General features: G+C 38.6%; 1 protein-coding gene across 1 annotated transcript in view; it reads left to right on the top strand.

Moving 5' to 3' along the window:
• The first annotated feature begins 6,667 nt into the window (after positions 1-6,667).
• The window catches only part of LOC147911173 (phosphorylase b kinase regulatory subunit beta-like), a 47,078-nt gene continuing 40,996 nt past the window's right edge, over positions 6,668-12,749 (top strand). The window contains exons 1-2 of the mRNA XM_087428455.1: positions 6,668-6,800; positions 12,393-12,478. Coding sequence (XP_087284581.1) covers positions 6,696-6,800; positions 12,393-12,478 — 191 coding nt within the window. The 5' untranslated portion in view covers positions 6,668-6,695. The remainder of the gene's footprint in view (positions 6,801-12,392; positions 12,479-12,749) is intronic.

Here is a 12,749-nt window from a genome sequence, read left to right as displayed (position 1 = left end):
TTGAGGACCTCCTTTTCTTGTTTAATTTTAAAATCAGATGGAGAAAGGAGATACTATTTCTTACTTCGATATCATAAGCCCTTCGTCTCCCAATAGTTTTTCTCTGATTGTGATTCTCTGGTTTGGTGTAGTAGACAGAGAATTAGATTTAGAGCTGGGAGACATGAGTTTAGGTCTTGGTTCTTCTATATGGTCCACAACTTCTGTCTAAGCTTCAGGGTTTTTTCTAAGTTGGGGAAGATTATGACTACATCCCCTGCTCCCTCAAAATGGGAAAGTCATATCTACAAATGCATGACTTTAGTGAGAGTGACTTAGAACAATGTACAAATAGGACAAGAAATCTGATTTTCACTGTTAATCACAGAACAACGTTCATGCAAACATACACATACTCACACACATGCACAAATGCACGCACACATATGCATACGCCATCTTTCCAACACATTTTTACCACTGCCTATTCAGAGTGACCAGAGAGGGGTAACTTCAGATTTGATGCATCTCAAGAAGCACAATTTTTAAGGCTCTTTTATATGTGGAAAGAAAACTAGATTAGACATATCTACTTGGCTCATATCATGTTGACCAATTGATATCCAGGGAAGTTAACACCTGGATAGGTTGGTATTAGGATGGGAGTCCTTTAATTAATATACACCCACCAGTCCATTCAGTAAGAACCACTTAGTGCAGTTGGTAGACAGAAAGGCCAGCAACTGAGGCAGTTTCTCATATTTGACTCCTGTTTGTTTTGAAGTGAAAACTTGAATGGCCAGCTGATATTCTACAGGGCCACTTTCATCCTGTAGCTTGTTGTGTATCCATTTTAATCAGTAGAGTCTTCAGGAAACGTGTGGAAATCATCTCAGTGGCACCTGCACTTTGCCTCATTCTCCTTCCTCACTGAAACTTCAGCCTGTTTTTACTGGCAGTGGAATACACTTGTTAATCTCTGCAAATGAAACAATTATATGTTTCAGGTTTGTTCTTCAACATCTTTACACTTTTCTTTTTTACATCTTTTTAAACAATAGCTATTACTAAAGTTACAATTATATTTTGATACATAATGCTTTGCACATCTCACATGATTATTGAGAAGATGGGGTGAAATATGGTCTGAGGAAGTGCTGTTGACCTAAGTAATCAGAGGGTGTGGAATTGGCAGCACGAGTGGGCAAAATATAGAATGATGGGTCAGAACTGAAAAGAAAATGACAGGGGGTTCATAGATGAGAAATGAGGTCTAGAAAAATTGAGATTCAGGAAGGCAAAGCACATCATGGAAATATAATAACATGTTGAAAAGAATGTGAATCCTTACAGACAGATAGGCCTTGTTTTGACTTTCTCTTCTGCCAGTTATCATCTGTATGACCTTGGGCAATTAACATCCCTTGGTCTTAGGCTCTTTGACCAATATGGTGAAATGGGGCTATCTATCTCAGAGTACTACTGTAAAAAATAAATGAGATAATACTTTATAAATATGTGCTTGTAAGTGAGTAGACACTCAATAAACACCAGTGTGGGAGCCAGCCTCTGAGATGGCCCCCAATGACCCCACCTCCTGGTATTCACACGCTGGTGCGGTTCCTCCCTGCACTGTGCCTGTGTTGGTCTGTGTGACAATCAAATACAGCAGAAGCGTCGCTTCTGAGATGAAGTGATAAAAAGATTGCAGTTTCCGTTTGAGGTTCTCTGTCTCTCTTGGTATTGCCTGCCGTGGGGGAAGCCATGTTGTGTGCCGTCCCAGAGAGGCCCAGGTGGCGAGGGACTGCCGCCTCCTGCCGAGAGCTCTGTGCTTGAGCTGGGAAGCAGATCCTCCTGACCCGGTCGAGCCTCGGGTAACTGCAGCCCCACCTGACACTCCGACTGCAGCCTGATGGAGAGACGATGAGCCAGAACCACTGAGCTAAGCTGCTGCCCGCCCAAACTGTGAGACAATAAATACTTCTCTTGTAAGTCACTAAGTTTGGGTTAATTTGTTAAGCAGCAATCAATAACTAATACATCTAGCTATTATTTTGTTAGGATTTTTTTTTTTTTTTTGGTGAGGAAGACTAGCTCTGAGCTAACATCTGTTGCCAATCCTCCTCTTGTTTTTTTTTTTGCTGAGGAAGATTGGCCTTGGGCCAACATCTGTGCCCATCTTCCTCTACTTTATATGTGGGACGCCTGCCACAGCATGGCTTGATAAGCGGTGCACAGGTCCACACCTGGGATCCGAATCTGTGAACCCCAGGCTGCTGAAGCAGTGTGCATGAACTTAACTACTACGCCCCTGGGCTGGCCCCATCTAGCTATTATTTTGAAGATCTGGGAAGTGAGGTTTAAAATCTAAACTAAGTTGGGGCTAGTGGTGGGAGTGAGAATTTTAAGTGGATTCGGGAGTGAGAAGGAAATTTAAGCCCTGGTATCCTAAGCCAGTTTGTAGTTTGTCATCTAGTGGAGGACTCTCAGGCAGGGCTTCCCAACAGCTATGCTGTGAATTGGGTATGGATATTTGGAGATATTGATTCTTCTCAGTCCTTGGGTGGTTTGGTGAGGTCTGGGGATGCTGGGTTCTTGGGGCCGGTCACCTCTGGTCTTGAGAAGGTTTTTTTCTTTATGCCTGGGTGCCATGCAGTATTATTATTTTCTATATGTACCATCATGTGAAAACAGTCAGACAGCATTGTCATTTACAAAGCTAGCCTCTTTGCTTTGAGTACAGAGATATGAGACAGACAATTTTATATAAAATGTGAATTGTGAAGTTTGGTCTAAGTCAGAAATTTTAAATCTGGGGTCCTATGGTCCCCTAAGATCTATAAATGGGATTCAGAGATTCCATAAGCAACACAAAATTTTATGCATAATTGTGTGTGTCTGTTGCTGTGCCATCATGTGTGTTTATGCATTTTTCAGAGGACAAGTTTTATTCCTTTTAGCAGATTTTCAAAGAAGTCTGTAAACCAAAAGAGATTAAAGAGCACCAGATTACATGTTCTCCAAGGCCCTTTCCAGCTCTTAAATTTCTAGAATTCTAGATCTAATAGAATTGGGCTGTAGGAGATCTCTATCTGATTCAAGGTTATGCAGGGCACCTATAATTCTAGGATGGACCCTTTGGGACCAATTTTTGGGCTTGTTATGTTTTCTCCTAATGTGAGATTAAGAGCATGAGCTGTGGATCCATACCGCATGGATTTGAACCTTCACTGAGTGACCTTGGGGAAGTGGCTCAATCTCCCTGTGCCTCAGTTTCCTTAATTATACTAGCAGTTTTATCCTATGCAGGATAGCTGTGATGATTACGTGAGTTATCCCATGTCAAGTGCTTAGGACTGTGCCTGCCTAGCACATACTTGGTGCTCAATAACGTTTGTCATGATTATTATTATTGCTCCTGCCCCTGAATCCAAACTTCCTCCTAGCAGCTTGAATGCTTGGAACCAAGCTCAGATTAGGTCTTCCTGTATCCACAGCAGAACTGGGTTCTTGTGGCCCAGAGCTGCAACTCTGCTGTCCATGTCCCTTCTCTTGCTTGAGGAGATATGTCCCTAGAAGATGAGTGTCTCTGGGAGTTATCTGTTCGTCTCGCCCTGACTTGGCAAGGACAGGTAGAGGCTGTTGTTCATCTCTATGGGTCTCAGATGTCTTCCTTGTAAAATGAAAGGGCTGAACTATACGACTTCTAAGGTCTCTTTCAGTCGTAATAATACATGAATTTATGAATAATAGAAAGAATGCACAAGTAAGTGACATTAGGGTGAAGTGGAGTGAAGGGTTACCAGTCCAATTGCATTTTCAAGCTTTAAAAAATTGCTCTGAACATTTAGATAAAAACTTGTCTTCCAAGGGTGTCTAGATATATATTACGTATGAAACAAGTCTAGTTTCTGGAAAAATGAGAAATTTCTTAATAATTATGTTATTAAAATTTTATTCTAATTTGATACTAAATTCCATGTTCTGTGTCATGAGGATGTATCTATATCTATATATACACACTTCATCTAAATATATCTGTATGCAGCCACTATGTCAAATAAAAATGAAGTCATTATTCATGAACAAATTTAATTTGCTTTAAAACATTAATAATATTAAAATTAATATTTTCATCCAATAGTCTTACTTTTAATGTTTTTCTTTTTAAAAAGTAAAGCAACTGTTGTGGAAATGAAAGACCCAAATTGCTGAAAGTGCGGTAGAACCAATAATTAAAATTTTAGGAAGGCAATTAAAGGATTCTAAGTAAAAAGGAATACTTCAGATTAAAGAGAGAGTTTCACCTTTCCTCTTGTCAGTATTATGGTTTAAAAAAAATAATGCCTCAAAACTGCCAGCAGAGGTCCTCAGTCCCATAGTTTATCAATTGTATTTACTGAACAATCTCTCTCCTCGTGGTATATAACAAACTGATTTCAAGGACTCATTTGTTTACTTCAAATAACTAATCATAATGAATGGCCTACAGGTTTAAACTATTAATGCAAAAGAATACATTTATATTAAAAATGCAATTAATATGTACAACAGTGCATAATGTGTTGGAAAACATTATACAGACATAAAAGAACTAGAGAATAAAAGTGCAAGTTACATGTTTTAAATTGATGGTTTTTAGAAAAATTCAGCAGATAAAGGTGCAGAATGGTGAGGAAAAGAGTCAACTATTATGTGTGGGTATAATTTTTTTTTAATCTTTTCAGTTTTGTTCTTTTCTTGGTTTGAATTATTCTACTTCTGGGAGAAAAATAAAAGGATTCATATAGGATCTCCTCTAGGTAAAAATTCTGAATATTCTATATTTTTTTCATTAAAGATGAATTTTAAAGAGGAAATAAAACAATCAGATATAGAAATAAGTAGTGGGAGGTTATTCTATCTGAAATAATTAGATAAGGCTTTTTGAGTTGCCAGTCTTCCTCATCTCTCTTTCTTTTTTGGCTTTACACTGAGATATCCCTGTAAATTCTTTTAAAAAGAAACAGTTAATAAGGTGACTGCCAGAGAAACTTGGGTATGCGTCTTGATAGAGCTTATTAGCTCCCTGGTGTTGCATTAGGGGTTAGTTGACAATGTATGTGCAAAATATCAAAACTTTACATTTGATCATAAGAAGACAATTAAATTTCAAGGCAATGGCCAAGGCTCAGTCTCTCTGGGCCTCAGTTTCCTAATCTAATCTTCCTAATCAACTTCCTAATGCCTGGGGTGTGGTTGTGGTTATGGAGGGCCTGTTTCAGGGAGTGGAGGCAGAAGGGTGTAACTAAATGATCTGACATAGACATAAATGCTAGGCAGATTAAGTAGGTATTATCTCATGGCCAAGAAGTAATATAATGGAAGTTAGATAAAGAAAAAGGAAAGATTCTAAAGAATGAAATTATGATAATCTCAAAGTAAAAGAAAAGAGGAAGACATTTCTGAGTCTTTTCATTCTTTTTAATTCTTCTTGAGTTTGCTTACATTTTCTTTTTTTCTGATATTCTCTGCTCCCTACATTTTTTTGTGGCCCCTGGCTGCCTTGAGAATTAGAGTCTTTTGAAATCAAACTAGAGACAAGCTAATGGAATATGGGAGACATTCTTAGCCTTTCTCAAGAGTTGATCTAGGAGACTCTAAGTATCTATGAAAACTAAACAGCCTTTTAATATTTTTTTTAAGGCTTCTGCAGAGAAGGGGTGGGTGGCACTTAATTAAATTCATGGTAGCTTCTAGAGCAAGTAAACATCTTTGGAGAAGGACTTGTTTATCTTCCTTCCTTCTATACCTTAACCAGCAAGAATGAACTGAGTGAGAAAGAATAACCAAAAGGAATGCTATTGTCATTTTTAATCTGTTTGTTGAGTGTGACTGTCCACTTTCTTTCTAAAAAGCAGGCTCTCAGATATTCTCAGTGCTACACAGAATGATTTGAATAACTAATTTTCACGTGCATGATAATAAAATAGGCATAGACATGCATAGAGGTTTTCAGAGCTAGTTATCAAAGGCTTTGGTATACATAAAGATGTTTGGGGTATATGTAGTGTTTTATTAATTCAAATGCTGCATGTACATAGCACAGCATCTTTCCAGTGCATTAAAAATGCTGTTCAAGTGTATACATTTTATTAATCTCTGTCTTTTCTTTTCTCATAAAATTCTTTAAGTGCTACTCTTTGTTTGAGGCATTCCATTATACCCAATATTTCTACGAACCACCTCTGAATAGTAATAACTATCTCTAAAATATTTGTTGACCAAGTAAAATTATTATATAACATATTGCAAAGAGTTATAAAGAAACTCATAAACATATCTGTTTTATATACAAATTAAATCTTAAGAGCATTCCCAACCATATTATAGAACCCTTAAAATAACATTTTGTTAGACTCAAGCTTTTATGTATTGTTTTGCAATTATACTCATATGCATTCTTAAATTCTCTCCATATAGAAAATGAATCTGTAAATTTCATTTTTCACATTGGTAAATTATACTTCAATTCTTGGCTGTTATCCTAGTCTGGTTTGGTGTTTTTCTGTGACTTGATGAAGTTGTGGATTCCAGGGCAGATGGCATATTGCTGACATTAGCAAATTAATCATGTGCTCCAAGTTAGCATAGTCTCTTCCATTTTCTCCTCCTCCTTCACCATTTTCCAAACTATAAATGCATTGCTTAAAAATGTCTCTCTCTTTTTTTCCCCCATGTTCTTTAGCCTTCAAGTTTTCCTCAACACGTATGGTATTCAGACTCAAACTCCTCAGCAGGTAGAACCTATTCAAATACGGGCTCAGCAGGAGCTCGTGAAGGTAAGTGATTCTGCCTCTTTCTGTCTACTTGTGGGAGTCCTGGAGCGTGATGACTAGACTTAGCTTACAGTCGGGAGGCATAGCTCATCTGATGCTGAGACAGGGTCACTAATCCAAAAGTCTTTCTACTTATCTTGAGAAACCTACTTTATCAGACATTTTTACTGAATAAACAGCTGCATTGTGGTGTATACATTATATTCATAGGTCTCATTGATTTTAACTCCTTGCTAAAATCTATTACTAACCTAGACTGAGCACTTAAATAACAAATTAGCCTTAATTTTAGTAGTTGTGTGTAAAATTAAGCTTTCCATTTGATTTGATTATTTTCCCTTTTATTAACTGTTAAAGAAACCTTCTTATCTAAATATCTATGTATTGGTAATAACTGCTTCCCTTTTTCCCTTGCCTTACTATTTGGAGTCTGAAGTAATTTCTACCCCTTCGGTTTGCTGAGTCTCAAAGTACTTATAAAGTAACATCTGCGTTTGTCTTTGATGCAGTTACATACCTATTTGGAGTGGATTAAAAGGTGACTTTTGAGGCCTTTGCATGCACTGCTCTGCAGGTGGATGCAGAAGTGCCTGTGTTAGGGATATTCCTGCTCATTAGGGATGGAAAATTGTTGACTTGCACTGGTTATTTATAAAGTACCACTTTTTTTGTGTGTGTGTGAGGAGATCAGCCCTGTGCTAACATCCGCCAATCCTCCTCCTTTTTTGCTGAGGAAGACGGCCCTGGGCTAACATCCGTGCCCATCTCCCTCCACTTTATATGGGACGCTGCCACAGCATGGCTGGCCAAGCAGTGCATCGGTGCGCACCGGGATCCGAACCAGCGAACCCCGGGCCGCCGCAGCGGAGCGCGCACACTTAACCGCTTGCGCCACCGGGCCGGCCCCTATAAGGTACCACTTTTATTTGGTAATTATTCAATACAGGAACAAACTCCGCAGTGTTTGGTGGAGTTGTTTATCGTCGTCTCTCTCAACTGATCAAGATGAAGTCGATTAGATTGATATAAACATGTGTGGTCAAAGCCCTGCTGCTACGACAGAGAGTGAAAGCTTAGAGAGTGAGGGGCACATTGCATGGGGCAGTGCAGGGCCTCAGAGTTGCTGCCGGTCAGACTGGACCTTACCCATGGGCAACAAAACCAGAACCCGGGTGTCAGGCCACCCAGAGCACCAGCTCTTCAAGAGCCCTTCAACCTCCTCTAACAAATTCAGAGCTCTTTTTTTTTTTTCCAATTAGAGAGATAAGGCTAAAAATGCAAGAATCCCTGGAGTGTGTAACACTTTAAAATCACACCAAGATATAAATGATGGAAAGCTGGTTTTTATGGTAGAAAAGGGTAAATGAGACCAAGCAGGAACTGATGACCCACAAGACAAGAAAAGGAGGCAGCATGGGAGGGGCAAAAATCTAAGGCTCTAACACGAAGCACTTATCCTTCAGGTGCAGGCTGTATTTGCTGATATACTTTTAGGGTCTCTCACTGAAAGCTCCAGAAAATGAAAACAAAGGTTATTATTCTTTATTCTTATTATTGATAAACATGCTCTCATGAAAAAACAGAAAAAATCTCTTTTTTCAGGCCTAATTTATAGTAGCAACTTTTTTTTATTCTTTTTTTTATTATTATTATTGAGGTCTTACTGGCTTATAACATTGTGTAAATTTCAGGTGTACATTATTATATTTCATTTTCTGTATAGACTGCATCATGCTCACCACCAATAGTCTAGTTTTTATCCGTCATCATACATGTGTGCTCCTTTATCCCTTTCGCCCTCCCCCTACCCCCTCCTCCTTAGCAACCTTTTTTGTTGGTGAGTTTGTATTCTACCAGACAACATGCAGTCAAGATTTAAAAGACCAACATGGGGCCAGCCTGGTGGCGCAAGCAGTTAAGTGTGTGCGCTCTGCTGCAGCGGCCCGGGGTTTGCCGGTTCAGACCCCGGGCGCACACCGACGCACCGCTTGTCAGGCCATGCTGTGGCGGCGTCCCATATAAAGTGGAGGAAGATGGGCATGGATGTTAGCCCAGGGCCAATCTTCCTCAGCAAAATGAGGAGGATTGGCAGATGTTAGCACACGGCTGATCTCCTCACAATCAATCAATCAATCAATAAAAAAAAACAAAAACCCAATATGGCTCCAAATGACTTGAATGTGACATTTTATTCATTCATTTATCAGTGAACACCTCCTATGTGCAGAGCACTATGTGGGGCACTCAGATAAAATGACTCTGTCCCTGTTCTCGGTGTCTAGTGGTATGATAGAAAAAATAGTTTATTACAGTCCACTTTGATAAATGCTATAATGTACATTTGTACAAGGTTCTGTGGAATCACAGAGGCGGTAGGAAGCATTTCTTTACAGAGTAAGGTGAAGACTTATAACATGTTCCTGATTTATTTTATATTTTGTTGTTTTAAAGATGGTGTTAACCAATGATTTACAGTTTGGGTGTGTGGCATGGCTAAAAACACAGATTTGTGACCAAGAGCTCAGCTTCCCGGTACCCGTGTCAGGACGGAAGAGTCTCTGTGGCTACAGTCTCTGTGTTCCAAGCTAGCTGCTCTTTGGGAGTCATCCCCTAAGATATACTGCCTAGTATACTGCTTCTCATAAGTCTACCTTTTAAAAGTGTTCCCTCAAATCTTAGTTAATCACATATTCTTACGCCAGTGGCTCATTCTGTTCTGAGGAGCTGCACCTGTCTTCATCCCACTGAGGAGAATGTGAGGGCCAACAGCGAAGAGCAGGGCTTTTACTGTGTGTAATGTTTCATGATGTGGTAACTGTGGTGTGATCTGCCTCATGCGAGATCTGAATAAATGCAGATCTGGAATGAAGTATTTCTGTACTTCTGGGTGGTTTGGTCCCTACTGTATGTTTCAGTGCATTAAATGGTGTGAATGTGTTCAACGTGGGGACAGTATTATCTGCACCCTGAAATGCAGGGGGCATTCCATATCTGATTACTTAATTGTCATAGACTTGCTGTACCATGGTTCAGAAATTTAAGGAAAATCCTTTTACTGTAATAGAGTAGTATTTAAAGGAAAACTACCTAGATGAGTACGTTTTAACTTGTGCATGGTTGATTAATACAATCACTTGTCTGAAAGAAGTCTAAAGACATACATGTATTTCTGAAAAATTGAAAATATTTGAGGGAAAGGGGGTTCCATCTAGTGTTATGTACTGTAGTTTCAGGGAAGCTATACGAATGATGCTTATAGAGTACTCTTTCTGGCCAGTTGACTTTGTCTGAAACTACTGCTGTTCCAGAATCAATATTCACACGGCACATGTGGCTCAGGAGGACATTCAGTTCATTCATTCATCCATCAAGCTATATGGTAGGCACAGTGCCGACTCAGGGGATGCTGTTCTCTAGGAACATATAGTGCAGAAGGATAAGGAAACACAGAGCTAACTCTGACATAGATGTGTGCGCCTTCACAGAATGAACAGAGAGCTTTGGTGATGACAGTAATTTTGTATATGATCAGGTTGATATTTGAAACCAGTTCAAATCATAATCAGTAGATTGTGTAGAGACAGTTGATTTGATTTTCCATTTAGGAAAATTTAGGTTAGATTTCTACCTCTCATCAAATACAAAAATAAATTCTAGATAGATTAAAAATTTAAATATTTTTTTAAAAAATGATTTAAATATAAAATCACTAGAAGAAAAAATAGGAGAACAGTTTATAACTGTTGGGAGGGGAAGTCCATTCTTAGAATAATACCAGTGTCAAAAAATCATTAAGGAAATGATTGACAAATTTAACTAAACATAGCTGAAGATAGCATAAGCAACCTAGCACATCAAAGATGCTTTAGAAATTTCCTAGTAGAAAAACGTTTAGATTGAAATACCATGTGCTGAAATGATGTTTGACGTACTGTGCAGTTCTTCTCACATTTCATAACAGCGTTGAAGATGAGCAAACTGGGAAAAATATTTGATACAAAGGATAATATTCTTAATATACCAAGGTCTCTTACAAATCAAAAAGAATAACAAATACCCAGTAGAGAAGGAAACAAATGAAAAAAGTTATAGAACATACAAATAGCCATTAAATATATGGGAAAATAGTCAACCACAAAATATTTGAATACAGTAGTTTAAAACTAAAATGAAGTATCATTTTGACCCAAGAGAGTGACAAAAAGGACCTATGCACTGTTAATGTCAGTATAAATTGGTCCATTACTTCTAGAGGGTGACCAACTTGGCATTACGTTTCAAAGAGAATGTATATAAAAGAGAAAAAATAATATTGTACTGTTCAAAGGCGTTTACTGAATTAGTTTTGAAATAAAATATTGGGAGCTGCCTTCACCGGGGAATAGGTGTTAAACAGGATAAAGAGGCTTCTTGACTGGATTAAGTGCTCAGCTCTGGCACTGAATAACTTGTAGTTCATTCCAAGTCTTTCTGCTTTTACCTTACAGAAATTCTAAGTTTCTGCTCCACAGTGGCACCTTTCCCTTTTTCTGATACTTCTACAGATATTTTTCCAGTCTTTATATTTCTTCAATCATTTCAACATTGAAATGTAGAGTAAATGCATAGGCTCAATTACCATCTTGAAACTGAAACACCACAGTATTAAATTTAAAAAAATGGAACACCAAATAGATTATGTAGTATATGAACCCATTCATGTAAATATTTAACTATGTACTTTTAAAAATCTGTAACCCTGGGGCCGGCCCGGTGGCGCAAGCGGTTAAGTGCGCATGCTCTGCTGCGGCGGCCCAGGGTTCACCGGTTCGGATCCCGGGCGCGCACCGACGCACCACTTGGCAAGCCATGCTGTGGCGGCGTCCCATATAAAGTAGAGAAAGATGGGCATGGATGTTAGCCCAGGGCCAGTCTTCCTCAGCAAAAAGAGGAGGATTGGCAGATGTTAGCTCAGGGCCGATCTTCCTCAAAAAAAAAAAATCTGTAACCCTATCTTATACTTTGGTGTTTCTTAGGGATCACACAATAAATTACGTTCCTTTCAACATACACCGAAGTGAAATAGTAGTTGCCTAAGGGGTTGTGAGAGTAAATAGGACCATTCACCTGTAGCATATGGCTTAAATTTTTCATAAAATTCCTCTGATCAGAAAAATCAATAAAGACAATTTCCATTTTGGTGAGAAATACTTGAGGGTGGGAATCTATTAGGAGATGTGTGGCCCTGTTTTTTTAAAACTTGAAATAGCCAGATTTTTTATCACACAGAAAGCATTTGTCTCTGTATTCTTTTGTGAATCAGACAGAGCTGTGCAAGTTGTACATTTATGATAGCATAAGAACAATATCAAATTTTAGGATGTTGCTAAGTGGATCTGCAGAAGCTTTGCTCTGAAATCTCTCAGGGCCCCAGAATCTAAGTGGACATCATTGGCTAGCTTGTTTTCCTACAAGTTCACTGAATAAGATTTCCCTGGCCTCTTTTTCTCTAGAAAGATCAGAAATTAGCAGGGCAATAGTCAGGGGGGAAAAGGGGCAACAAAAGAACAGTATGGATTCTTGCCTGACTCTGATTCACAAATTTATGTCTTACAGGCTTATTTCCATCTGGGTATCAATGAAAAGTTAGGACTCTCCGGAAGGCCAGATAGGCCCATTGGCTGCCTCGGGACATCAAAGATGCTCATGCATTTTCCTTGTAGAGCAGTGTTCAGGTTATAATACCACGGACTGAAATGATGTTTGACCTGCTATGCATCCATGCTCACATTTCATTATATACTTGGGCTAATTACCTGAATTATTATTTTCTACAAGTAAATCTTATTATTTGTCTTGTATGATATTACAGAAGTCTTCTAGGAATGAATAAGCATCTCACTGCTATGTTATTTTTAAGCGTTGTAAGATATTTGACTATAACAGTATTTACTCAAACAGAGGCTTTTTCCA

Source organism: Ceratotherium simum, unplaced genomic scaffold (genome assembly GCF_057802395.1).
Source record: "Ceratotherium simum simum isolate JZ-2026a unplaced genomic scaffold, ASM5780239v1 HiC_scaffold_49, whole genome shotgun sequence".
Classification (NCBI taxonomy): domain Eukaryota; kingdom Metazoa; phylum Chordata; class Mammalia; order Perissodactyla; family Rhinocerotidae; genus Ceratotherium; species Ceratotherium simum.
Note: the sequence above shows the minus strand (reverse complement) of the source record. Positions and strands in the feature narration are given on the sequence as shown.